Source organism: Strix aluco, chromosome 28 (assembly GCF_031877795.1).
Source record: "Strix aluco isolate bStrAlu1 chromosome 28, bStrAlu1.hap1, whole genome shotgun sequence".
NCBI lineage: Eukaryota > Metazoa > Chordata > Aves > Strigiformes > Strigidae > Strix > Strix aluco.
The window spans coordinates 6420195-6447961 of record NC_133958.1 but is presented as its reverse complement, the minus strand read 5'-3'; the positions used below and the strand labels follow the sequence as shown (position 1 = coordinate 6447961).

Sequence of the window (27767 nt, the reverse complement as noted above, 5' to 3'; positions counted from 1 at the left end):
AAGAGTTAAAGCCTTTATTTTTAAACTGGCTTCCAGTTTTTTTGGGGAAAAAAAAAAAATACAGTTTGGACAGAAGCCCAAATTTCAGTCTTCCATGCAGTAGTCTTGTACCAACACCCTCCCTGGGGCTGGGGGCTGTTGGTTACAGTCGGCCCCCCCCAGCTGAGCAGAAGCGGGGGTGCTGCTGTTCCCTGTGTACGTACAGCGGGCAGGGCCAGCTACAGCCCGCTCTCGCTGCCGAGGGACTGTTACAACAAGCGGCCAGCACAACGCTGGCTCCTGCCGGGAGCTGCACCGGAAAAGTCACTGAAGCCTCGGGGACCTGCCCCCAACCAGCACAACACCTGCCCGAGCGGCGCCGCCGGTGGAGCGCGAGTCGGCAGCAGGTAGCAAGTCCCCGGGACGCCTCCCCCAGGAGCGGCCTTGGCTTCAGCTTGTTTGCTCGTTGGTGCTTGCTCCGAGGGGTGCGTGTTCCTCGAGAATAAAAACCACTTGGCTGGGTCCCCGTGCGTGGCTTGCGAGCGCGCCGCTGCGTTTAGGGCTCCCAGGGGGGGCTGCGCCGACCGTCCACCTCCGTCTCCACGTGATAGAGCACGTCGGCCAGCGTGTGCTCCACCACCGCCCCCCAGCCCATGTCGCTCATCTGCGCGGGGAAGGGAGGAGGGGACAGGCTCAGGACCAGGAGGGACTGGCCCTGTCCTACGGGCCAGGACTGCTTCCCTCCTGAAAACACGAGCGGGGGGAAAAAACTTCCAAGTGTTCCCTTAAACCAGAATTCAGCCCTCTTACTGATAAAAGAGGCTAAACCAGGCAAGAACAGGGACTTTCTCTGTCAAGAGGAACAAGACTAGTTAAAATTTAGCTAAGGTATTTGTTAGGCTAACTACCCTTAAATAATTTTAAATACAGTCCTTTTGGCTACACTACCCGAGTACAAAGAAGTGGATGGATAGAGCCTTGGTATAAATCAACACCCACCACCTTTGGTTTAAATGCTTAAAGGGGGCGGGGGGGAGAAGCTCCAGTTATTACTCACCGGACGGTAAGTGATATCTCTGGGTGGATACTTGAAATACGGCCCAAAGTTTATAGAAACCTGTGGAAGACGCAGTTGTCATGAGATCCAGAAAAACAGGCAGAGTGCTTTAGTCTTGGGTCCTCACCCCCTCCTGAGCCTACCTACACCCCGTGCAAGCCCACGGGAACATCCTGGGCAGGGAAGGAGCGTTCACTCGGTGGTCTGATGAAGTCACATCACCCAAGTGACCTGCAGCCTCGTCCCAGAGTCACTTCACTGAAGTAATTCCCACCTTCCCTTCCCTGACACACTCCACACGTTGCTAAAACCACGATGGGCTTAGGAACCACGTTACTTACCGTGCAGCCTTTGTACAAAGAGATAGCGGGGAAATAAACACCTTCAAAGATGTCTTTAAAGGCAATTCCTTGGCTGGCACCGTTCTTGAAGAATATTATCTGAGAAAAAAAGTGAAGAGGTTTCTTCCACTGATGCCAACACGATCATGACCTTACTTGTGGGTGACACCGCGACCCTCGAGGCGGCTCAGCCTACGCTGCCCTTACCCCGACGCCAGACCACGAGTTTGGTGGCAGCAATAATGTTACAAGCAAAGGGCGCAGCTGGTTCGTTAGCTTCATGTTTATTGCTTTAATAAAAGCATTCCTGGTTTTGGTGAGGAACTAATGATCGGCCTCCCTTTGTGCTCGTTAAATGGAAGCAATTAATACACACAATAAGCTGGTCTCAGCAGGCTCTCCACTCCTCCTAAGCTCTGCATCCTCCACCTACCACTCACCTGGCTCCCGGGTGCTTGCTTTAGGCTCTTCTCTGCTTTGTCCACAAAGTCCTTCTCTTCAAAGTACAGGTAGCTTTTGAATTTGATCAGAGCCTGGAATATCAGAAAACAGCCACTTCAGAAACAAGCCAGAAAGAGAGTTACCTTTAGCGACAGACTAGAGGGCGGGAGGCCTACAGGAGCCCTGCGCTGGGATGGGGGGGCCTGTCACATCAGAGCCCCCGTGCAGAGCGATTCACACACCTCAACTATTTGAGAACCAGGAGGGGAAGAGAAGATGAAACGAGATGGGGGCAATCTCACTCAGCAGTCCAGGCAGAGCCTTCCCTGCAGAACCTGGGGGGTTCTGGGTGTTTTGTTTTCCTGAGATCAATGAGATCCACGCTTTGGACCTCTCCACGATGGGCCACAGCGGTGCCTGGAGGTAGGATGGGCTCAAAGGGGGCAGAAGTGAGGCCACAGCAACCCGTTTTCCACTTACCACCCAGCCAACACTTAACCCAGTCATGGACTCCACACCTCACCTTATCTTTGTAAGTGTCAGGCAGCGATTTGGCAGTCTCGGTATCTTCTGGCAGGCTGATGTAAAATCCCAGAATGTCACCCTGTCCGTAGCCAGATGAATAGTGTTTCCCTATCGACTGGTGAAACTTTGTTCCCTTTTTGCTGCGCCAGGAGTAACTGAACTTGTCATATCCCAGGGGTGCCTGGAGGTTCCCTGCAGAGAGTAACGTTTCTTTGTGAACACAGAGCGCAGCAGGAGCAGCCCTGCCTGTCCCGCTTCATGGTTTGGAACAGTAATGCCGTGCAGTTAACAAATAAAACTCCTGTTAGTGCAAATGCGTTGACTACAGTGAGGCCAAGAGTGCAACAGCATAAAGGCTCCACCCGTAGGGCAGTTCCGCAGGGTTTAGATCCCCTTCAGAAAGAGCTTGCCCTTAAGAAAAGCAGCGACGAAGCCGTCAAGCTGAACATGACTTACCCTCCTCAGGTCTAAATTACTGGGGAAAGGATTACAGGAACCAGCTGGAATCCACTGCTAAGAAATATTTGGTAAAATTATTTACCTAATGGCTGTGACCAGCCTAATCTGGCAGCTGTGTCCGGAGGCATCTCGTCCATGGATATTTCGAAGTACCACGCTCCTTTCCGCACCCCGTGCGAGGCTCGTACCATGGAATAGCCCTTCTCGCCGATCACGGTCAGTCTGTCGTCAGAAATCTTTAACTGCGGAGCTGCGGTGACAAGAGAAGACGGCACGAGTGCGGCCGTGTCAGAAGGCAAGTGAACACACAGCGGATTTAACATTTGCAGCTCTTACAGCCGGGACGTGCGAAACGCCGGTAGCGGGAGGTTCCCGAGGACGCCCCTCGGGAGAGGAGCTGGCCGTACAGCCCACGCACACCCCGCACGCGCCATACCTCGGTCGTGCAGCGCCAGGAGGACTCGCTCGTACAGGCAGGCTCTGTAGAGGTCCCCAGGAATTGGCTTTCCTGCCCAACAGTCCAGCTCCAGTTTCTCTGGGTCAGGCGCGTGGGGGTCGGGCTCAGCCAGGATGTAGCGATATCCATCTTTGTTAAAGGGGTGTTCCAAGGGATACCCGTGGGGTGGTAAACGCTGAGCGGAAAACAACGGGTCGCTGTGAAACACAGAAACTACAGGTTGGCACCTCACGGTGGCTACGGGTCAGTCACAACATACCCCAGACCCAGGACAGCCTCTTACAGAGCCGTGCCCGCAGCGCTCAGGGCCCGCACGGCGCTTCGCTTCCAAGCGCCCGTGCGAAAGGGGCGTAGGCTCGTCTATAAAATAAGCATATACTCACCTGTTCCAAATTATTTCTAGCACGTGACCTACCAGTAACATCACATGGTTCTATATGGGCATGATTCCCCACAAATCTACTAAGGGCAGAGGCGTGTGGCCGCTTAAGGCATCAGAAGCAAAGTCGAGCCGTCCCTCGCGGTGCCTCCGCGGCAGCTGTCCTCGTACCTTCTGGTTTTCTTGGCCGTTCCCGTGGTCCCTCCGTCCTGCTGCTTGCGCTTCGCTCCCCGCCCCTTCCCGCTGCCGCCGGCTGCGATTCCCCCTGAACACAGAGACAGCGGCCGTGAAGCGGCTGATGACCAGAGAGAGCCCGTGAGCACGGAATCTCCACAAACAGGAAGGGGCAGAAGCAGCCAAATTAAACCAGTTCATGAGCTCCGGTACCTTCCTGCACAGTCACACGTGAAACACTTTATTGAAAGTGGGCAGAGCAAAATCCAGAACTTGCGAGGCTTCTAGTCAACTTCTGAAACGTCTGAATTTAGAGCGGGAGCTAAGTGAGATTTATCAACAGAATGAGCTCAGCTCAAGCTCTTAAGGTGAGAATTAAGAATCTTTTCTGTCATCAGAAGACCTACAGACAGCAGCGTGGGGATCCACATCAAGAGCATTACTGTTTGCTTTCATGGAGATTCCAGTCACAGTTCAAATTTATTTCTGCAAAAGTAGCAGAAAACCCAACCCACAGCACACACCATCTGATTTTAAGCAAAGTCATCACCCCAGTGACACGCTGTGCTGGAGAAACACTCCGACAGCAATAAGCATTTAACATTAATTTTCATCTATAAAATAAAAAAATACACCTAAGTTGAGGAAAAATGAAAAGCAAGGGAGGTGTTTCTCTTCAGTATTACCAAAGTCAGTGCCACGACTGAGCAGCGTTCCATTTTGTATTGCAGCACCCGATTTTTACTCATAAATAAAACTAGAGCGTAGGAAAAATTACATGTCAAATGTAATCAAACTAATATCAGTGTAACGTTTTAATACATTAAACTGCATAGGCATGTAGTAATCATCATTACACTATTTCAGAAAATCACTGTTGATTTACAAAGAAAACCACAGAATTTTTGTGTACTGTAGATAAACACCTTCACGAACTGCAGACTCTGTCGTAACTAAAACCAGTCAGCTTTTAATTTACCAGCGTTCCCTTACGGTGTAAAGCCACCGAAGGAATACCATATTCTGCACAAACATGACATGATCTCAGCTGCACTGCCTAGTTTTAGTGCAGATAAGTATTTAGGCTCTCCAGTTTGTCATCACTTACTTGCCTAAAAAAACCAAAATCACAATATCGTATCAGCTCACAGACTCAGACCACTTATTTAGGCATTAGAACTACAACAATATCAGGTCAAATCATACAAAGTGTAGCACATACGTAAGTGAAAATAAAACTTTAAACCAGTCAAGTGGGGCAGAATATGATATTTAAAAGCTTCTAACTGCTAAAGATTAAGAAGTGGAATTGTTGTTTTGTACTACAGTATTATTGCAATCACACCAGGGCACGCTTTCGGGTTTTAATTGACTTTAGCTTCTAAGATAACTGAGCAAGAAAGCTTTGCAAACAATAATACTTAAGTTTTAGAAGCTGAAAGGTAAATATTCACCTCCCAAAGAGGCTCCACCTGTAAGAACAGAAGTGGCACCACATATTTGTCAAATCTTCCAGAAATTAAATAAAAAGCAACCAGTGCATAAAACGGAGACAACGCAGCCTTAGATATCTATAACCCTGTTCTAAGAAGCCCCAAACACCTCCTGTTAGGTACCACCTGAACACGTTTAACAGAGCAGTGGAGCCTCACACGCCAAGAAATCTCATCGGTAGTTAATATTATGGGTAAGGTCCCCACCAGCGGGACCCCTATCAGGAATCTCAGCGAGCTACGGGAAGTCGTCAGCACAGCCGTCACTCCCCCAAAACGAACAACAGCCAAACGCCAAGCTGTGATTATGAAGAATAACAGATACTTTCCCCAACTTCTTTCAAATCTCCAAGTGAGGGAAACAGGAAATTGGAATAATACAAGCACGTAAATTAAAATCATTATGGAAGAAAACCGACAAGCTCAGCTTTCCTGCAAACATCTTGATTTAGCTGGCCACCCTGAAGAAAAAAATTTGAACCTTCACAAGAAGGTAAAATTAATCGATCTCTACAGAAAGGCACAGTGAGACCGGCTGAACGTGCTGGGAACACAATACACATAAGCTCAGCTCATGAGAGGTTTAACCGCAGCATCTCAACTGATGTAACCGCACAGACACCCAGCTACAGGGCTGGGAAAATCCAGCCTAGTCCCAAATATTCACAAGCCACCTGATTAAAGAACTTGCCGTTTAAGTTTCCGCTGGTGGATACAGCATTGTTCTGTTTCTGGTTGTCATACGCAGGACCAATATTGGCAAGATCCTGAAAGAGATAAAAAGAATCTGCAGTTAGACTCGGTCAAACTCACCACTCAGGGCCTGAACACGGCACTTGCAGGCGCCAGAGGCTCCAACACATCGCTCGGTGCAACACGGGCTCACGGCGTGACCTGGCTCAGGTGACTGAGCAACAGGCACCCGCAAAAAGGACCCCGCTCCCTCCTCGCAGCTCCCCGCAGCACGCTTCACCTCCAGCTCTAATTACGTACTTGGTCTAGAAGCCCAAACTTGGGGTAATCTTCTTCTGGGTCTTTACTCCCTGGGTCCGGATGCTCTTTCACCAAGAACACATCCCTTTCTTTGCACTACAGCAGAGGAGGAGTTTAAGTTACACAGGGTAAGATCGTATCAAGTTCATTAACAAGTGTTTAAATCATAGTATTTACTATTAGTATGTGTATCAACTACGTAAGAAACATTAGAATCTTCACCATTTAGCTCTAAGTCAGACCTCAGCAAACAAATGTACCACTCGCAGAAAATCCTCCACAAATTTCACTCCAAATACTTACCATAGTTTTGACAATATTATTAGGCCAAGTCATTTTCCCAGGTCTCTGTCGTGTTGTCATACACTCCCAGTATTTATCAATAAATGGGATAATGTCCTGTAAAAAAATAAGATTGAGTCTTGACAATGCGGGCCCGAAAGCCTCGCTGCCAATATTTGAACTTGCCCTTCACTGGAATCGCAGCTTACGTAAACGCGTGACGATTTTTACAACAGCCATACCTTATCTTTTGAGAACATAGTTTTCGGGTGCTCATCTTGTGTCCTCGACTGCCACGTTAAGTTGGCCAGAGCGCTAAGGCACATTTCCTTGAGATCTTAAAAACAAAAATATGCCAGAGCTCGAGTTACGCTTCACAGGGAAGATCAAACACACACCCACGTGGGCCGCACCCACGCTATCTCGGGCAACAGCAAAACCCTCACAAGTCCTGGCCTATCCCAGCAGCCCTCACCAAAGAGAAGATTTTCACCCTCTTAATAAGTTATAGCAAACTAGCAAAACATTTATAGAAAAATCTGGACGTGCTTTTTGCCAATATGGGATTCTTTTGGTCGTTTTTGAAGAGTTTCAGCAGAACCCTCCCACCGACTTCAGATAAAACGAAGCCTCTACAATTATCTTGCACAAAATTTCAACAAACACACTTCCACACTTACTTGCTTGTTTTCTTAAGAAATACGTGTTCCCACTGTGATGGCAAACGTTGCAATGGAAGCTGTAGTTGGTCATGAAAGGCAGACAGGATCTGGAAAAGAGCACGTTGATTTGTAAGTGCTGGTGTACACCTCACTACGTCAGGTTAAGAAATTAATTATTCTTTACTAGATTGGGTTAAGAAATTAATTATTTCAGGCAAAGAAACTAATTATTCTCTTTCTCTCCAAACCCAGAAACATCTTCACAGGTTCAATGGTATTTTCATCAAAATAGATTTACCCTGGGCATCAAGAAAAGCCACAAAGCTCTTAAGAAAAATGTAAGCAAGCCAAGTGTCATCTTGGTTTAGAGAAGACCTGAAATTCATTCAGTAAAGTAAGAGACAACGACACAGAAGATCTGGACAAGGAGCTCCATCTGAGTCAATTATTTTAACGGGAAGTCGACAGTACTTTTTAGAGACAAAATACAACCAAAAACGTTAAGTTTTTAATAAGTCTAAGGTCAGTCCCACATAGGTTCTGTAAAGAAAGCTGAATTTTCTTTTCACTTACAGGAAGATTTTTTGCTCACACCAATTGAAAGTGTCTGTTGAAGCCCCCTCTGCTTTTCAAATAACATTTACAGGCCTCTAAGGCACAAAGTCCAAGGCTGGCTCTGACAGTCCTGAAGTCAGGACAAAGATTATTTTTAAAGCCAAAACGTACAAACACAAACACTTTTTGCTGTGCTGAGTAAAGCTGTTGTTAGTCACTGAACTCGCTGGTTTCCTAGTGCCCAGGGGCCTGGGCAGGGTCCTGGTCCTTGAGAATTTACACTCCAAATACTTCCATTTTTGCTAACCAAAGTTTCAGGCCCAGCATTAAGCAGAGCTTACGCACGTGGTATCAATGCCGAAGGTGTCTGCCGTGAACCACTTGGTACAAATCCCACACTGCAGCTCTATCTCCCCGAGCTGCCGCCCGTTCTCTTCATCCACTGAGCCTGCCTGAGCGTCCAAGGCTTCGGAGTTGTCCCCGCCAGCTTCCTACAACCAGAGCAGAGCAGCAGACTTGGGGCTGGCTTAAAGACTGACTGAATCAGAGAGGAAAGAAGCTTTGTGCAGTAACCTGTCAAGAGAGGTGAACTTAGAGGAAACACTTCCCCCCCCCCCCCCCCCCCCCCAAAACACAGCCATGCTGAGTGAGCTGGAACTATTCTGTAGATTCCGTTAGAACTAGTCAGATGGGTGAGGATTTAATTTCCAAACTATTTCCTCAAGGAACTAAAACTAGAACTAGCAGGATGGAAAGTCCTCATCTGAGCCACAGGAACGTGTTCAGATCTTGTTTTTTGAATAACTACCTTCTCGCCTTCTAGATCTTCGTCTTAGCCCTGACTTAGTAATCTTGGAAAACTGAGGATGCTTATTAGTCCTGACACGTCAGGCATGACCAGACATCTACTTGTTAAATAGAAACATTTTATCTCCTGAAAAAAATTCTCTATACTTGCCCTTCTTCTAGACTACGTACACCTGTGGCTATCTCACACCTCTGCATCTCCCCTGTCACCTGTACATCGCTACCAAGTAAGAATCCTTTGAGAAAACGTGCTGGTGGTGAGGGAAAAAAACAACCAAACAAGAAAACAAACCAATGGCTGAAGGAAGAGGGCTACAATCTGATGAAGAGGTGGCCCGAGGATAAGCCTCAACCTCAGCCTACAAAGACCCCCAGGGGGGAAGGCCGGCAGGGCAGTGTCCCCCCCAGGAGGCTGCACCCTCACAGCCTCCACCCGCCCCGCAGAGCTCACCCCGCGGGCTGGGCCAGCGAGCCCCGGCTGCCCGCAGCCACCTACCAGGGCAGCCACCTACCAGGGCGTCCTTCCCGTTGGCAGACTCCGTGTCCAGAGCTGTGGTGACATCGACCAGGGCGGCATCTCCCCTGCCAGAGCAGAACTGAGATCCAGAGAGGGGCCTGGGGACCTGTGCTGGGGCACAGCCCGGCCCGGGCTCTGGGGGGGACTGGGGGGGGCCCTGGGGCCTACTGTGGACTTGGGGGGGGGGGGGGCCTGGCCCAGACTGAGGAAACCCCAGCCTGGACTGGGGGGGCCCCAGGGCCTCGTGTGGACTGGAGAGGGGGGGGGCCTGGCCCGGAATGGGGGGGCCCCGGGGCCTCTGGGCACCCCCAGTGTCCCTGGGGCAGAAGGACCACCCGGACCCCTACAGCTCCCCGGGGGAGGGTGCAGGGACCCCGCTCGGTACCCCCATGGTTTCCAGGGTAACGGGAGAGGCGGGAGAGGCCCCCCCCCTAACCCTCAGGGTCCTCAGGGCCGGGGGGGGTGCGGGGGGAGCCCGGTCCCGCGGGCAGGGAGGGGCCTACCCGGTCTCGGCGTCGGTAGCGCCCGGCTCCGGCGGGGCCGGAGGCTCCGCGGCGGGAGGCTCCGGGGCGGGCTCCGCTCCCTCGGGCGCGGGAGGAACGACCCCGGCCACGGCCGCCGCCGGCGCTGCCGCCATTTCCCCCGCGGCCGCCGCTCTCGCGAGAAGACGCCGCTCTCGCGAGACCATCCCCCCCCCGCGCTTTAAAGGGCAACGGCGGCCGGTGGGGCCCAGCGCGGGCGGCGCCACCTGCCGGCGGCCGGCGGGAAGGGCCGGGCCGTGACGTCACCCCGCCCGGCCATGACGTCACGCAGGGGGAGCCTGGCAGCAAGGCGCGAAGCTGACTTGGGGGGGGAACAACCCCCGCGCCAGCACTTGTCCCCGCTGGGAGCAGGTGCCCCCCCCCGTCCCCCTCTCTGACACCGGCCCCATGCCGCAGGGGGGGACCCTGAGTGAAGATTTTGCACGTTTCTCCCCCAAAAGAAGCGTGGCCTCACCAGCTGCCGCTCTGCCAAACCCTCCCCAGCGGGGCCCCCCCATCTCGGCTCCTCGCACCTCCCCGGGGGCCGGGCACAGCCGTGCCGGGGGGGACGCGCAGCCCCATGTCCCCACGGCCACTCGCGCTCCCGCTGCAGCAATAAAGGTTCGTCATGGCAGGAGGGGTCACCTGTCACATCCCTCTGCCTGCCCGGCAGCACCCCCGGACCAGCAGCACCCCCGGACCAGCCACGTCAGGCCCCCCAAAGATGGACTTTGGGCAAAGCCCACCCAGGGATGGTGCCATCCCCCCCGCGCTGGCATCCCCCCACCCCAGCACCCAGCAGCCCCCTTGTCCTGTGCCCTGTGGGGAGGGGTGGGGGGTGCTCAGCACCCTCTGCCCTGGTCCTGCTCCGGGCGGCGCTGGGAGATGGGGAAACGAAGATGGGGGCAGAGCCCCTGCCCAGACGGGGGTGGTGTCCACGGGAACCCCAGGTCCTGGTCCCTTCTCCAAGGAGCGGGACAGGATGGCTGGGGAGAGGGTGCTGGGGCCACCCATCCCCAGGGGTCCCAGGCGCCGGGCAGTGCAGGGTGCTGGGGACAGCGGTGTCCCCGCACAGGGAGGGGGTGGCCGCCCCCCCCGGCAGAGCAGGGCTGGAGAGAGCTGGCGGTGGGGACGAGCCCAGGAGGGATGGATGGAGAGAGGGACGGGGAGAGGGAGATGGAGGGATGGGCAGGGCTGGAGGCAGGGGGGGAAGATGGGGAGAAGGGAGGAGGGAGAAAAGAAGGGACAGGGGAGATGGAAATGGGGAGGGATGGCGGGGGGCAGCTGGGGGTGGAGGGGACGGAGGCTGGAGATAGGGACGGAGGGAGGGAGGGGGCCGGGGCCGTGGGGAGGGGGCTGCCGGGGCCGCCCGGGGCGGCGCTCGGGGCCGCGGTACAAATAGGGCGGCTGCGGGCGGCCCCTGCAGCCATGCGGGACCCGCTGCGCTCCGCGCCCGCGCTGGCGCTCTGCGCCCTCGCCCTGCTCCGCCTGGGCTGCGCACCCACCCGCGCACCCACCCGGGCACCGACCATCGCACCAACCCACGCACCGGCTCCCGCACCCACCCGCGCCGCGCCCCGCGCCCCCCCGCGCTGCCCCCCGCTGATGCTGCAGCTGCTCCGCGCCCCTCCCGCCCCGCTCCGCGCCGCCGCCGCCGCCGCCCTCAGCCTCTCCCCGCACGGTGAGTGGGGCCGCGGCCCCGAGCATGCCTGTCCCGGGACCCGCACCGTCCCCGGGACCCGCACCATTCCCGAGCATCCCGGGACCGGCACCGTCCCCGAGCATCCCTCTCCCCGGGACAGGCACCTTCCCCGAGCACCCCTGTCCCGGGACGGGCAGTGCCGGTGCTCTCGCCGGCTCTCGGGCGCGGGGTGCATGTGGGTGCTTTCCGTGCCGCTCGGGCTCCGTCCGACACCGGCCTCACCGTGCCCCGTCCTTCCAGGCTCGCTGCAGAACGGCTCCCGCTGGGCGCTCGCCTTCGACATGTCGTCCCTCTCCAGCAGCCAGGAGGTGAGTCTGGCCCAGCTCCGTGTCCTCTCCCCGGCCCGCGACGTCTCCTTGGACATCTACCACAGCCGGCGGCGGCGGTGCCGGGGCGATGGGGCCTGCGCCCCCCAGCTCTTCCTGGGCACCGTGGCCGGCAGCGCCGCTTCCACCCAGGCCTCCTGGAAAGTCTTCGAGGTCACCAGCCTGCTCCGGTCCTGGCTCCACCAAGCTGTGGCCCCTGGGCACCACGGTCCCACGGGAAGGGAGGCAACCGGATCGGCCGCCCCGGCCACCACCACGATGCGCTTGCCCACCTCGAGTGACACTGGCCACAGCGAGCCAGCCCTGCCCCAGGACGTGACGGACAGAGTCCTGCTGCTCGTCTTCTCCAAGGACAAGTCTCCGGGAGGCCACAGCCTCATCAGGACAGCCGAGACCTCCAAGCACGTCATGCGTGACAGCGGCTCCCAGGGCGCGGGGACCCGCCGGCACCGCAGGAACAGGAAGGAGAAGCAAAGGATCAAAGCAAGCGACGCTGCCGCTGCCATCCCGGGGGAGGAGGGCAGGTCCTTGTGCAGGAGGGTGGACATGATGGTGGACTTCGAGCAGACCGGCTGGGGCAGCTGGATCGTCTACCCCAAAAAGTACAACGCCTACCGGTGCGAAGGGCTGTGTCCGTCGCCCGTGGACGAGACCTTCAAGCCCACCAACCACGCTTACATACAGGTAAGAGGGGGCTGCTGCCGCTGCGCCCCCGTGCCCCCCAGCCCACGGCAGGGGCTGACGCTTTGCCCTTCCTGTGTCTCCCCACAGAGTTTGCTGCAGCTCTACAAGCCCAACCAGGTGCCCTGCCCCGCCTGCTCCCCGGTCAGGATGAGTCCCCTCTCCATGCTCTACTACGAGAAAGGCGAAATCGTCGTTCGTCACCACGAGGACATGATCATCGAGGAGTGCGGCTGCAACTGAGGCCAGCTCGTCCCCGCCGGGAAGGGGCACAGCTCTGCCCAGAAAGTGTCCCCGAGGACTGGCTGCCCAACCCACGTCCAACACGCAGACCGGGGCGTCTCTGAAGCCCACGAAGCTCCGGCTGTGCCAGGAGAGGAGTGGGGTGCCCGGGTGTTAGTTCTGTGGCGCTGCACGGCCACGGCACGTGGACGGATCCAGGCTCCGCGCAGGAAAGGCCGTCAGACACCTCCTGGCAGCGCCGGGGTGGTGGGTGCCCGACGGCTGCGTTTATCCAGGAGCCGCGGTGCTGGCGGCCGGGGGCTGGTGCTGCACCGCAGAGGCAGGAGCCGGGGTGTGGGGCTGGGGCGACACTTTTGCCCGCGACAGGAATCGCCGGTCGCTCCGGGCTCTCGGCGGGACACGGCAGCACTGGTGTCCAGCCACGCTGAGTGTCCGCACTGTCGGGATTTTCAATCTCCCCTGGGGTTTAGGCATTTCTCTTAAGACTTCTATTATATTTCTATTAAAACTCTATCCGATTTGTATCACAATTAAGCCAAGTTAATGCGTCAGCCCAATGTCCAGAGCCCGCAGCAGGGCAGGGGTTTGTCACAGCCAGCTCCTGCCCTGAGCCGCGGGGCTGAGCGTGGCCCCGGGAGTGACGGACCCCAGAAAAACCGGCGGGGAGGCAGCGACCTCCATCACACCCGCTCCTCGCCCGGGACCACACAGGCAGAGATGCGACAGATGGACCTGGGGCTCCCGCATCCCTCTCCAAAGCATCCAGGAGCTGGAGAGGGTTTGCACAGGCAAACGGGATGCCCCTGGCAGTAAGGCAGCCCCGCGGTTGGTCTCGGGGGGGGGTCTGAGCCCCCCCAAACCCTCCTACCTGGCCTGGACAGGGCTCACACGCTGCTTTCCTCTGTAAAACCACGGCTTTGCTCAGACCTTTTCCACCACTCGCTGGATGGGGCGGTAATGAAAGGGTGATGGTTGTATAATTCATCAATAAATTATATATATTAAAAATACCCGGTAGATTCTGCTGATTTCCACAGCCCGTTTCTGATGCTGGAAGGTCTGTCAGGATGCAATTCCCCCTGTCTCTCTGCACATCTGCTGCCCCCAGAGGTTCTCCCCGCTCCGGGGTCGTCTCTGGCTGCAGCTGCTCCGTTACCACCCAGTGTTACCAGCAAAACCAGTAACACCCAGAGCGGGTGGGCTGCTACTGGAATTTGCCAGAGCAAGGGGGTCCCCTCGGACGGTGCAAAAGATGCTCAGCAGCTCCGTGAACAGGAAAGTTGGTGTGAGATAACGGAGAAGCTGTTCCCACCCTGATGGGGGGGTTGCTCAAAAGTGAGCGGGGAAGCACCTGCAGCCTTCGAGGAGAAGGACTAAGGGGATTTTCCGCCTTTATTTACCCCGTGAGATAAGGGAAGGGCCCTGTTCTCTGTTAGCGATGGATGTGAAGCCCGGGCAGGCAGCTCTCCTTTGGGTCCCCCACCCGAAGCGGGAGAGCTCCAGCCCCAGGCGGTGCCCGGGGTCTCAAGTGCCCCCGGGCGTGACGGTGCCCCCCCTGCTTGTCAGCCCGGGGGGGACGCTGGTCCCGGGGCAGCGAGGGTCAAGCCCCAGGTCTGGCCGAGCTCACCGGCCGTGGGTCTGGAGGTCCCCCAGGCTCAGAGCTGCCCCCTCCCACGGCCGGGGACCCACCGCCGGCCCCCGGCTACAGCCGGCACGGCGGAGGGGACGAGTGGGGCTGGCAGCGGGTGGCCCGGGGGGCTGTGCCCGACGGGGCCATCCCCAGCCCTCCCCTCCTGGGACCAGCAGCTCCGAGTCCACATCCCCGGCCCAGCCTGATTATCCCCAATCCACATCCCAGCCGGCGGATAAACAAAGCGTGTCTGGTTCCCCCCGGCGCAGACCCCCCCGCGGCCGCTCACATATTCCGACAGCGTTTCACACTGGGCCCATCCCGTCATTAGAGGGTCATTTGCAGGAGCTGTCAAGGGTGGGCCGGGAGGCGCGGGGCTAACCCCTGGCAGGAGGCAGCCGCAGGTCTGGAGATCTGGGCTCTGCATGAAATAAAATTACATTTTTCTGCCTCTCCCTCCGCGGCTTTGCTACTCCCTCTCAAAAACTTGCCACACCAGCCAGGAGGTTTCTCTCTCCCACGGTCCCCAGCTCCTCGACTCCCCAGGGCCCCCCCCTCGCCCTCCCCAGCCCCCTGCGTCCATCAGCCTTGCTGGAAGCTGTATCTTTGCGATCTCTGCCCCTCCATCAAGCCTGTTTGAAATCCAGCAGCGGGTTCAAAAGTTGTCGTGGGGCAGGGGGAGGCAGACAGCCGTTCCCTGGGAAGAGCGGGGTGGAAAAATAAAGGCTGAGATTCCAGGGCTGTGAGGAAAACATCAAAGTGTGGACGGTGACAATAAAGCTGCACCGCCGGGCTTATGCAAGGTATCTGCTAGCGAGCCTGGCTTTGCAAGGCTTGGGCTGTGAGCCGAGACCTAATCTCGGGGCAGAACGCGCCGCTGCCTGGCCCTTCTCCGGCCCCAATACACACCCGCTGCGTGGCAGAGGGACCCCAGACACGCAGGACGATAAATCGGGGGGACAGCCCCAGCCTTGCTGTGGGGGCCCTGCCAGGCCCTGGCATCGCCAGGCCCCGCGCTCGGCACCTTTCCAGCGACGGGCAGGGCCTGGCAGCGTCCCGGGGCAGAAGCTGCCGGGGCAGGGACATGGTGCAGGCGGTGGGACAGCGGGAACGGGACATGGAGGCTTTCACCCCGCTCCCGCTGCAGGGCAGGGGATGCTCCGGCTGGCACGCGCGGCCAGACCCGGCTCTGGCACCCAGAGATGCTCCCGTGAGCCGCGCCGGGGCAGAACGCACCGGGTTTGGCACCAGTTTCTCGGTGGGAGTTTTGCTGCAGAGCAGAAGCTCCGCCGCGAGTGCTCGGGCTGCGGAGCATCTCGTTGCCCTCCTGGAGGTGCCGAGGAGCTGGCAGGGTCTCTGCTTTTTGAAGGGCTGGCTTGGCTTGAGCATCTTTACACGTTGGCATGGGAAGGACGGAGCATCCCCAGTGCAGGGAAGGTTTTCCAGCAGGGAAAGTTCCCCGGGGTTTTCTGGGGGGGCAAGCAGCGACTGCTCAGGGAGCGCTGGGGCATGGGGCAGCCTCAGCCCGGCTGCGATGATGATGATGAGCTGCAGCCCGCCCTGCCTCCCAGCTTCCCTCGCCGTGCATGGGGCCAGGGCCTGGTGGCCCCCACGCTCCCCCCTGAGTGGGAGCAAGAGCAGGGTCTGCTGCCGGCTGTGAGCGAGCTGCTGCCCGCGCCTTGGGCAGGGAGGGGACACGGGCACTGTTTACTTTGGACACACAAGGAAAAAGTGAGCGAGAACAAACAGATCGAAGGGCTTATCAGAAGCCCAGGGTAATATTTGTGCAAACAGTGGATTAAGGCACGGGCTGGGCCAGGCGAGTGTTGGTTGTCCCATGACTGGGACACGGTGCAGGATGGAGGCACGCTGGGCGCGCTGCTCTGCCCTGCTCGAGCCAAAAAGGGGCAGGGAGAGAAAATGCAATGACAAAGCCAACACTTGTCCCTCAGACCTCCCCGGAGCATCCCAGCTGTGCGAGGCAGCCACCCACAGCTGCCTCCCCTCCCGCTGTGCGTGCAAGGCAGCCTGGGCTCGCCTCGGGGTTCGGCCCGTGCAAAAGCAGCTCCTCGGCCCGTTGGTGCAGGGGCCGGGCGAGGAACAAATCCCGCTCAAGCAGGGATCTGCCCAGGAAACACTGAGCTGCTCCTTGTGTGGCTTAGGCCAGCGAGGAGCGCTGGGAACACGGATGCAGGGCAGGAGCCGGACCCAAAACCACCCGCTGGAGGATGCAGCAGCGGCTGGGGGTGCAAGGGAGGGAGGGGAACCGTGACAGAGTGGAGCAGGGGGTGCCCAGACCGCGCGGTCCCACGCCACGGGTGGAGAAGTTCCAGGGAGGGGCACTGGAGCAGATGCACACAAGTGCCACATCGCTGCATCTTCGCAACTCCGGCAGCGACTCGCTCTGCCCCCAGCGACTCGCTGATGACGGGCCCATGGCCCCAGGGCCCTGCACCGGGAAGTCAGCAGGAGCCCTGACCCTCCCGGACCCCCTCTCGCACCTGGGCGGGTGCTTCGCAGGGTGCTCTCCCTCCCTCCGAATTATCGGCGATGAATGGCTTTCGGAGGCACCTGGCGCTTTGATTCTCCCCCCAGATCTACATAAGCACGCAGATACTGATGCAAAGCTACTGCGGGCACGGACAAAATCCTTCACACTCACAGCACTTGTTACCCTCGAGTAGCGGGGTGGGGGGGAGCAGGAGTTAAAAGCATTACTTGTGAGACCTGACACTCCAAAAGAGCCAGGCAGCTGCTTTTGTACCGCCATAAAATCCTGACACCACGAGGCTCCAACCACGTCTGGGCCGCTGCGGGTCAGGAACTCCCAGGGAAAAACAGCAGCAAGGCTGAAATCAGCTTGTTTCTCCCCAGAAAGCTGCCTGGGTGCGCTTGGGCTGGCACCTCTGCGGGGGCCTGGGACAGCTCTGCCGCTGGGTCACCGGCACCGTGTCCCCCATCGAAACCTCAGCAGGACACTGCCCGGAGAAGGGAGCGGGCGCAGAGCGAGCACCAGGTCTCGTGGCTGCTTGGCAAACAGCAGCCCTTGGCCACTGGTCCGCTGTCCCGTGCCAGCCCCGCGCCGTGGCTGGGGCCGTCCAAGCCACGCTGGCTGGCTGCCAGAAGGACGAGCAGGGCCCGGGCAGCGGCGCAGACACCTCTACCCTGCTCAGAACTTCAGAGGCAGATAAAGCGGGTGTTAAATTGTGGAGGAGTAAGAGGGGTAAAACCCCGACCTGTTTCCAGAGGCCCTTTACTGAGGGTTACGTCAGTACAACCCTTCCAGTTGTAAAGCCACACGTGAGCAGCAATTACAAACATTTTGGTTAGAGCATGAAAACGAGCCTCAGCGCTGAGCGTGTAAAACCAATTTCCCAGAAATGGAAGCTGGAGGCCGCTGTGACGCGCAGTGACCAGGGCAGGAGGGCTCCGAGGCCACGCGGACCCCAACTGCTGCGCGATGCTCAGCAACGCAGCGACCCCGCGGTGCCATTTCCAGCTGAAAATATTATTTTAGCAAGGAAGGCGAGTCGGCCTCAGCTGCAGTCACAGCGCATATTCCAGCATCGTGGCAGCTCCTCTCTAAATGTACATCATAACAAAACCCAGCACTAGGGAGTTGCAGGACTGATAAAGTGACACCTGAGGGCAATAAATTTGAATCTGTTCCCATTAGGGTTTCAGAGAAACACTTGATCTTATCTTAAAGAAATGCAAGTTTATCTGCAGCAATTGCTTTGTCTCTTTCTTCTGTTACTCATTATTAAAGGCTTGCATATCATAATGTCACAATTGAGCTCAATTAGCAGATACTTAAATGCTATCTACCAAGACTGATTTGAACAGACACTCATTGTCTAAGGAAGTCTGAGGTTCAGGCCGTGTCCTAATGAACCTTCTCCTTCTCCAAGAAGCCTCAGCCCCCCCCTCTCTGAAGCAGCAGACGCTCCCAACACCTTCACTGAGCTGCACCCAGACTGGAAATGTAGATATTTGCTCCGGGGGCCCCAGCTGAACGCTCCCACAGTACAAGCACTTCCTCAGATGAAGATTCCCCTCTCAAAACCCCACCGACTTATTGCCGAGCTCCCAGTTAAACCCTCTCTCTTCCAAAGGTCTTAATCGCTGCCCACCAAGTCACAGCAGACAAACGAGCGTGAGGCCGTGCGGAAGTTTCAGCCCCCCCTGAGCCCGTTTCAGCCGCTTCCCCCCGGAGCTGAGCCCCGCGCCTCAGCGGGGAGAAAAGGAGCTCGAACACCTGCGCCACGACCCGGCAGAAGAACCCTCTGGAGAGACGCGGCGGCGGGTTTTGCTATTTCTGGCAGCAGACCCAGAGCACACTGAAACTTCCTGCGGTGACCAGGTGCTGCGCGAGGGACCCGCAGAGGTTCTGCCAAGAGGGCTCAAGGCACCTCAGCCTTTGGCTTTCAGGGGAACCCCAAAACACAGCGTTTATCTGAAGGCTACACAGAACCACCCCATCGATTGTTCTCTAACAGGGTGGTAGTTTCTTGCCGGAACGAATAAAGGACAGAAGCTGTATTTATTGCATTAATCTCCATTCCAGGAGACTCAAAATGATTTTTATTTCTCCCTTGTATTGCATTTCCGTAACTTTTACAGTATTAAAATGATTAACAAAAGCATAAAACTGGAAACAAAAACAATCATTGAGAGTGTCTCCTCCGGCGCTCCAAGGCCCATCGTCAGCAGGGGCTGCGCTTGTGTGTTGGCCCCCAGGCAGAGAGGCTGAGCCTCAGCCCTGGTGACAGGCCACGCTCTGCTCTCAGAGGGGAGTAAACGGCCTTTCCCAGGAGCAGGAAGGCACTCAAGGCATGGGCTACTTTTAAGCCTGGCTGGTGGGAATCCTCAAGACAAGGTCCTGGTTCTTCACTGGACAAGCACTCTCAGGGCACGTGCTTTAGATGTCCATGTCAAACTGCTCTTCCTCACCTGGTGGGGGGGACAAAAAAACCACAAATGAGTCCTCAGAGTTTCACATTAAATACCAAATCTTTTATTGAAGAAACGACCGTCAGCTGTGCTTCAGAAATGTGGCAGTTTGGACTTAAAATCCGCATCAAACTTGCTGCAAAAACCATCTTGTATGAGCAAAACGTCAGCTCTGTCTGTAGAGGGAATCTTACAGACAAGAGCAGAGGCAGAGGAGACACCTTTAAATAATGTGTTTCTACCCCTGGATTTCCTTTAGAAAGGAACGTAAAGAATAATGTTGATGACAACCACTGGTACAAACTTCTGTTACCAAAGACACCAAAGCACATTTCACAACTTCTTATCCGTCCAGCTGCCAGCAGAGCTCAGCAGGGGCCAGCGAGAGCGGAGGATCCCTTCCTGGGGACGGGGCAGCGTTGAAGGGTCACAAGCAGCTGGCACCCAGCACGCACCCGCCCCGCGGTTTGCTAGAAGCCAGGGAGCCACTAAAGGTCACAACTGTGTAAAAAACACATTAAGCAATATTGACTCCAGAAAGATTTTGCTTAGAGAGAGCGTGGAAGCCAACTAATGAGCATCCAGACCTTTATTTTTAGAAAGAAGATAAACAACCACACTTGGTAGTTTCAGGGAGTAATCTCACATAACTTTAAAAAAAACCCCAAACACGTTGAAGAGCGACACTTGCTCGTGCCGCTGCTACAGCGCCTTCAGTTCAGTGTTCAGGTGCACGAAGCAGAGTCTCTTCTCCCGGGGACCAACCTCTTCCCTGCCACCTCCCGCGCACCCGCAAGGCCCCGCTGAACCCACGGCAGCCGCCACCGGATAACCGAGAGGTCCAAGGCAGGTTTTCTATCCAGGCTACACCCGCTGAGCTCACTTGTGCACCAGAAGCCTCAGTGTCAAAAAAAGGCAGGAGGAGTTTGTAACTCGGGCTGATATTAAAAACCCCAAGCAAACCCCACTCTGAATTGTAATCTGATCTTTTTCAAAAACGCAGAGCAGCTGCGAAATGGTCCAGGAGAGAGAGAGGCAGCACCAGCTGCTCCCGCTCTCACCACAGGACTGTTAATCCAGCGGCAGTTTCCCAAATGCTAAATTAATGAGAATTAAAGGATTATAACAAATTACACTGATCTGAAAAAAGTCACATTACTGGGGACCGCAGCAGAACCTAATAACCATGAGAACCTGATCACCTAGTAACATCAAGCACGCTTTGATTTTGCAAGAAGTTATCAGGGCATTGACCAGAGCTTCTAGGGATCCCCTGGCTCCGTGCCCTGGGTCACTCTGGTGTTTCTAGGAGCCAGCAGCACGCTTCAGTCGTTTCCTGCGTCACTCACCTGCGCTCACTTTCTCATCACAGTTTTGGACATGGTTGTTCTCAATCTTCAACTCCTCCACATTTGGGCTCGTAACACCTGGAATGTCCGGAAGGTCAGAAGGTGGCGTTTTGGCAACCGGAGAATTGCGGCACTCCATCAAAAACTTACGATCATAAATAATCCTGGTACCTGGGGGGAGACAAGAGCACTGTCACTTTTCAGCAGTGTTGTGCACGAGTACAGCTGGGCCACTTCACAGCGACATGTGTGAAGCAACAGGAGTCATATTTAAAGCCATACCTGTTATTTAGCACTTACTCTGTCTGTTCCCTGCTGCCTTCCAAGAAAGCCAGACACCATTAACACCCTATTTGCCAAAAATGTATGAAGGTACCCAAGTAACAGCTACTGCCACCAGTCTGCTGCACAGAAACAAAACCCAGACGGATGCCACGTGCCATTGATCCGGCCCCTTCCGCCTAACTCAAGGTCACGACAACACCCGAGGGAAACAGTAACTTGAATTTGATTTCTGCTCATAAACAGAAGAGGCTTTTCTAAGTTGTCAGGGGCGGAGAACTGTAGGCAGACACAAGCGCAGACATCAGGCAACAGGACGTGGCGGTGCCTCCTCGTGTCACCGAACGCTGCCTGGCAGAAATTCCTGCGCTTCACACCCCAGGCGCTGGCTGTCCAGCACAGCTCCACACACCTCCAAAAAGTGTTCCACACACCTCCAAAGTGTTCCACACACCTCCAAAAGGCTGCAACACAGCCAGCTGCCAACGCCCGTAACGGTTACCCCGAGCACAGTCTCGACGCCCGGCCCTGCGTGGGACAGGGCAGCTCCAGCACGTTACAGCGAGTCTCCACGGGAGCAGAGCTCGGCTCCGGGCGTGGATTTCTAGGAATACCAGCGTACTGGACAGCCTGTTCCTTCTAACGGAATTGCATTGGAAGAAGCTCACAGACCACACACAGGAAAGGGATCCCTCCAGGCAGACCGCAGCCTTAACCCGTAAAGTACTGGAAAACAACTTTTCCCTTCCCCCAGAGGGGGCTGCCAACCCCCTCCCTGGATCAGGCCCCTTCCAGCCAGAGGACAAGGCAGCGTCACCCCGTGTACTCCCTGAAAAGCTTTAACTGAAAGTACACACGTGTGGAAAACAAACCCCCACTAACATCTGTCCTGGAACATTAAACTGACTTTATTTTGAAGCGTGGCTATAAAATAACGTAACCGGGTATTGTGTTTCAAAAAATTCTGTTAATGAGTTCCCAAAATGCTGACAACCTTTTCAGTAAAAGATGGTGAATCTGAATTCCTTCCCCAGCTCCGAGGGGAGATCCAAGCCAACACAGGAGCGTGCTCTAGCAGCGAGCTGGATTGGAGGCAGCAGCTAATCTGGGAGTTCACGTTAAATTCCTGGGAGGCTCAGAGAGGCGAGCACGGGGCTTCCCAGAAGTGCAGCTCACGTACCGAGAACTGGGAGCACGGTTCAGGCGGAGAGGAGCTTCCACGCCTGGCTGCCGTCCCTCTGACAGTCACATGCCCGGAGCTGAGGAAAGCAAACACCCTGCAGACAGCCGGAGCAGGACACCCGGCCTGGCTGTCAACAGGCACAGCCAGAGGCCATAAATGGGCTCCTCCCGAGTTAGGAGCAGCTCTCCTCGTGTTGTGAGGGAGGGTAGGACGTGTTTAGCAGGGAGGACCACGCCGCTCCACAAAAGCCCTGGTTATACCACGGCTTCAACACCCAAGTGCCTCGCTGGGCAACTTGGGAAATCTGGATGAGAATTTGGTTCACTGCGAGGATCTTCATCAGGACGAAACACGAGGTTTGAAGAAGCGGCCAGTACAACATCTCGTTCCCTTCCTGCCCAACGCCCCCGCCGTCGCTCCGGTCCTGAGCACAGGCACGGCGAGCTGCGCTGCTCCGCGGGCCATCCCATCCCTGCCGAAGGAGCCAACGGCTGCGCGGCCGAGCCAGCTCCTCCCGCGACAGGCCCCGCCAGCTCGCCGCCGCTCATGGCAAGCGCCGCAGCTCAACGGGCCTGTCGGCTCGTGACACCCCAGATTTACTTAAAGACAATGCGTGTGCCCTCAGCAAGCGGGCGAGGAGCCGGGACAGGCACAAAGGGAACACGCTGAGAACAGGCTGTCCTTAAAGGTCACACATCACCTCTTCCACGCTCCTCTGTGCTCCTTCATACTGTTTTTTTTTTTTAACCACTTCTTTAAGAAAAGCAGCTACTGCCTGTGCTGGCAGCGGACAGGGAATTTCCTCCCTTCCAGAGGGGATCGCAGAGCCTACAGAGATCTGTGAAGGTAGCTGAAAAAGGAAAATCGAGTCCTTCCCTCTGATTGCTGACACCAAACCAAGGCCCAGACACCACAGCAAAACTCTGCTCGCTCCCATCAGTGCCACGGCGGGCTGTGCCGCTCCGCTGCCACCGGGGTTCGAGGGAGGACGCCTCAGAGCATCACAACGCGCGGCCGGCCGCCCTCCTCGAAGGGCCCCGTTGATCCAAACTGCATTTCAGGATGTCACTTCAGCACCTCTGGAGACTCAAAAGCGACCTGCCCCAAGAACTTCATCCCAATGCAGAGAAGGAAAAACTTGTGGTTTTGACCACAGGCCGCAAAGCCAGGCCAGGGTAAAGGTGGTAAAGAAAAAACTGACCTACAAGCGCCCGAGGACTGGAAAAGCAAGTGTTGCCCTGCTCCTCGCCAGCCGGTGAGCTTGGCTGATCCGTGCCCATCACCCGGCACACCGCGGCCGTGGGGCAGCACCTTCCCAAAAGCCTTCAGCCACCCAGCACCGCTGCTGTGGGTTCCCGGCTCTGGCACCGAGCCCTTTTTCCGTCACCCACAGCCCCAGCGCTGCCGACAGCCAAAGGGATGACTTCAGGGATTACAGTCCTCAATTCTTCTCCAAAATTAGTCAGAGGTTTCACACAACAAACTTGATTTGCTTCTTTCTTCTGATTCTTCAGGCGTAATCTACGGCTTCACAGGAAATCTCAGACTGTTTCCAGTGGGCTACATAGGATGAATGTTTTCAACAAAATGACCTAAAATGAGTGCTTCTGAAGCACAAGATTATTTATTTTGACAGCAGTCAGGGCTTCCATGCAAAGTATTCTGCCTGAATGAGTGGCTACATGGGCTAGCAGAAAACAGACGAAGAGAGCACAGCCCAGGAAGCAGAGAGGCTCTCCCAGTCCGAGCTAGCCTGGCCCCAGCACTCCTTCAGGTGACACTTTAGCACATTAATCTGGGGAGTTTTGTGGTCAAATGTTAATGTCTTCACGAGAGCTCTTCCAGACTCTACAGGACAAGGAATTCTTTGCAGGGGTGACCACGAAGGTGGATTGACAGCCCAAGGCTGACACCCCCACCTCCCCGCCAAGTCCTTCAGGAGTTTTAAATCATCCCTCCTTGGAGCACCCGAATTCAGCTCCTGAAGGCAAACAGCCAGCGCCCGTGGCCGGACCTCGGAGGCACAAGCTGTCCTCAAACAGGCTGGGGACAGAAGTGCCGCGTAGTCACGAGAGCGCTGTGGGTTTTGCCAGGTGCGCACACCCCGACAATAAACACCACTTGTGCTTCTCCTCCCCGCTCGAGACATTCATTAACTCTCCAGAGACAAACTGAGATGATAATCCTGGAAAGCTCATTACGCTACACAGCACTGTTAATTAATTGTTAATTTCTATTCGGTTTCTCAGAGCACATGAATGCAGCTGAGAAAGTCATTCTCCCAGCTTCCACCGCACAATTACCGCAAGTGCCATTTAAGTACTTCAGTTATTTGCTGCTTTCAGAGAAGAGAGAACATATGGCAAAAATAACACAAGAACTTCAGTTCCCCAACTAAGCTTTTCTGCACAAACACAAAAAAACAAGTGAGTCAGCAATGCCGACTTCCCCCTTCTCTCTCAGTTTTAACCCCTGAAATACCGTGTTGTAAAGAGACCAGTAGGTCCAAGGGACAAAGAAAACACCATCCACCGCCTCCCATTTAGTTTGTTCTTTTGGCTGGACCTCAAGTACAGTTTCATCATTCCTGCTGCTCACATTGATCTTTTATGTAGCAGCATGGGGGAAAAATTCTTAAAGGTATGGAAAAAATTATCTCAAACCACTGATCAGCAGGAGTGCAGGCAGCTGCCGTAGCTGGAAATACACACAACTGATCTGGTGCCCGGTGTCATCATCTGGAACAGCAGCCGCTTGTCTCGAAAGCCAAACTACTCAAAATAAACAGACACTCAAGCAGCGTGGACACAAAACCCTTCAGACGATCGAGCCCTTTAGGGAGCTGTGCACGTTGTGTCCCTGCTGTAGTACGCGGGGACAGGAGACACATGAGGGTGGCTGAAATAAATGCCAAGCTTACAGGTTATGTACCCGTGTGCCCCCTCAGCTGCCCCCACTCCAAGCAGGCAGCGAGCACAGCTAACCCCCCCCCCCCAGTCACTGCATTCTTCGTATTTGAAGATCAAACCCCAAAAGAGGGACCACTCCTGGAGGTCACACACAGCGCAGCTACGGCAGCACAAGACTTGCAGCAAAGAAAGAGGGAACCAGCCTGCTGTCTTTCTGTGGTAGTGGAGAGCTGCACTTTCAGAAGTTAGAGCAACTTGGGACAAAAAAAGGGCCCAGGGTTTGCTTACTGCCAGAGCAAACAGCAAATATTAGAGATCAGAATTAATAAGTAACCCAAACTAGAGGATGGGTTTGCTCCCTGCAAGGCTACCCAGGAGTGCAAACAGCAGCCTTGTTTTTCAGCGCAGGCACCCAGCAGATGCTGTTTCACTGCACCAGCTCCAGCACGCTCCTGGGAAGGGGGGAGCCCCCCAGTTCCCTTGTTCTCCCCCATAGCGCAGCAGTGGCCAAGCTCCCAGGGAAAAGCCTGGCTCTGCTAAGCCAGACCCTGGCCCCACCCCAGCCAACACATGGGGCTCCCAGGTCACCCCCCCAGCGCCAACTCAGCCCTGAGATGAGAATGCCCACACAGCTGCTGCTGCCCAAAGGGGGGGGTGTCCCCCCCACACCACCTGCGGAACGAGAGCCCCCCCACTATCCCTGCACCCCCCAGTCAAAGCAAGAGCCCCCCCGCCAAACCCCCAGTCAAAGTGGCAGCCACCCCTCCTGCATCCCCAGCCCCTCTAACCCCCCATGCAGCCCCCGGGCAAAGCAAGGGCTCCCCCGCCACAGCTCCCCGCACACCCCCGGGCAAAGGGGGAGCCCCCCCTTCCCCGCACGCCGCCTTGGCCAAAGCCAGAGCCCCCCGCCGCCGGCACAGGAGCCCCCCAGCTCCCCACACGCCGCCGTGCCGGCACAAGGGCCTCCCCCCGTAACCCCGCGCTGGGGTAAGAGCCCCCTCCCCCCGAACACCGCAAAACCGGGGCCTCCCCCCGCTCCAGCACCCCGTCCCCCCCCCCCGGCAGGGAGAGGCCTGGCCCCGGCCCGCCGCTCACCGCCCGGCGTGGTCCCGAAGACGGTGCCCCCCGGCGTGGTGCTGTAGTCGCCGGGCGGCAACGGGGCGCCGTCGGGCAGGGCGAGGCACTTGCCGGGGCCCGGGATGTCGCGACTCGGGGTCTGCCCCTGGCAGCAGCGGCCCGACATGGCGCCGCGGCCGGGACCGGGGCGCTGCGGCTGCCGCCCTGCCCGCCCTGCCCGCCACTTCCGGCAGAGGCCACGCCCCTTCCGCCGCGGGGCGCGACGGGAAGGCGAGTGACGGGGCGGGGCCTGTGCGGGGGCGGGGCCTGGACAGGGGGCGGGGCGCGCCCGGGAGCACGGCGGGTCCCTGTGCCCGCCGGTCCTCCCGTCCCGGGGTACCCCCCCCCCGCCCCGTAACCCCCGCTCCTGGGCGGCGCGTTGCCCCCTGCCCCGCCGTGCCGTGCACCCAGTGACCCCGCAGGGTCCGCGGGGGGATGCTGACAGCGCCGTCCCCTGCCTCCTCCCGACGGGGGTCCCAGCCGCCCCCACCCCGGCTTAGTGACCCCCGCCCGCCCCACGCAGCTGGGTTGGCCGCGGTGGGAGGTCCCGGGCGGTCCCCGTGTGAACCTGCGGGGACAGATGTCTGCCCGCCCGGGTGGCAGACCCCCGTCCCAAATGGCTCCGCCACCTCCGGGGGGGCAGGGAGCAAACGCGGAGGAGGGGGGGGTGGCGGGGGGGCCACACAGCATCTGCAGAAGTGTCCGGTACCCCCCACGCCGCGTCCCCGAGGGGTGCTGGGGCGCACCCTGAGCAGGACTGCCCCGGCTGGGCTGCCCGAGCCTCGGGGCAGTGGAAAAAAATAGTTTTTTAATTAAAACTGTATTAGATAAAACATTTAAAGAGAAGCTGGAGTGCAGGGGGGGGCAGCAGGGTGGGTTGGACTCGCCGCGGCTCCCTGGCCACCGCCCCATCCCTGCAGGGTGAAACCTCATCCCTGCGGAGCCACGGGCCAGCCCTGGGGTGCTGGGGGTCCCCGGGGGGTGCTGGGGGTCCCCGGGGGGCTCTGAGCCCTTTCTCCAGGGCAGCATTTGTGTGGCCAGAGCAGTGGACTCCTGCCAGGCTGGGGTGTGAGAGGGGTGCTTTGAGGGCTCTGCCCCCCAAGGACCCCCAGGACCCTGAACAGGCTGCGGTGTCCCCCCAAGAACCCCTGAGACCCCAGGCAGGCTGCGGTGCCCCCCAAGAGCCCCCAGGACCCTGGTCAGGCTGTGGTGCCCCCCAAGGACCCCCAGGACCTCGGGCAGGATCTGGTGCCCCCCCCAAGAACCCCCAGGACCCGGGACAGCCCTCGCCCTGTGCCAGCTGCAGAATCGATTACCGGGCGCTGGGGCAGGAAAATAACATATCCGGCCGTGCCGAATGACATCAGCAGTGACCCCCAACCCAGCGAGGCGTCCCGCCGCCGAATAACAAGGTCCACTGCTGTTTCCTCCTCCTCCTCCCAGAGAATGGACCATTACGGGGTCAAGGAGCCGGGGGGAGGTCAGGGTTTAAGGGCACATCCTGGCTGGGGCAGAGCAGGGGGCCACGAGCCCCCACTTTGTCGGGGCATCTGCCCTCGGTGCCTGGGGGACCCTCGGGTCGGGGGGTGGGCAAGGGCTGGCTGCGACAGTAAATGGGGGGGGAAACCCTCCAAGGCGTCCAAAATCCCACGAAATGCCCGTTCTGGAGATGCCCCTTCCTGCCCCGGACCCTTCCTGTCCTGCAGAGACGGCTTCTCCGCGCCGTGAGACCTGCGGGCACGTCCCCATCG

At 57.1% G+C, this 27767-nt stretch overlaps 3 protein-coding genes across 3 annotated transcripts; 1 reads left to right on the top strand and 2 right to left on the bottom strand.

Moving 5' to 3' along the window:
- On the bottom strand, positions 1–9774 carry ASH2L (ASH2 like, histone lysine methyltransferase complex subunit). The gene is made up of 16 exons (XM_074808238.1): positions 9625–9774; positions 9117–9186; positions 8143–8288; positions 7261–7349; positions 6823–6917; positions 6602–6697; positions 6299–6394; positions 5997–6072; positions 3810–3903; positions 3239–3456; positions 2885–3052; positions 2342–2535; positions 1818–1910; positions 1378–1476; positions 1037–1096; positions 1–643 (listed from the first exon to the last, which is right to left on the bottom strand). The coding sequence occupies exons 1-16, from the start codon at positions 9756–9758 to the stop codon at positions 536–538; spliced, it is 1836 nt and encodes a 611-aa protein (XP_074664339.1). The 5' UTR covers positions 9759–9774; the 3' UTR covers positions 1–535.
- A 1296-nt stretch (positions 9775–11070) lies between these two features.
- On the top strand, positions 11071–13532 carry NODAL (nodal growth differentiation factor). Its single transcript, XM_074808106.1, has 3 exons — positions 11071–11323; positions 11585–12354; positions 12442–13532. The coding sequence occupies exons 1-3, from the start codon at positions 11071–11073 to the stop codon at positions 12592–12594; spliced, it is 1176 nt and encodes a 391-aa protein (XP_074664207.1). The 3' UTR covers positions 12595–13532.
- Positions 13533–18766: 5234 nt separating this feature from the next.
- On the bottom strand, positions 18767–26219 carry EIF4EBP1 (eukaryotic translation initiation factor 4E binding protein 1). Its single transcript, XM_074808078.1, has 3 exons — positions 25996–26219; positions 20527–20697; positions 18767–19177 (listed from the first exon to the last, which is right to left on the bottom strand). The coding sequence occupies exons 1-3, from the start codon at positions 26141–26143 to the stop codon at positions 19146–19148; spliced, it is 351 nt and encodes a 116-aa protein (XP_074664179.1). The 5' UTR covers positions 26144–26219; the 3' UTR covers positions 18767–19145.
- Between the last annotated feature and the right edge of the window lie 1548 nt (positions 26220–27767).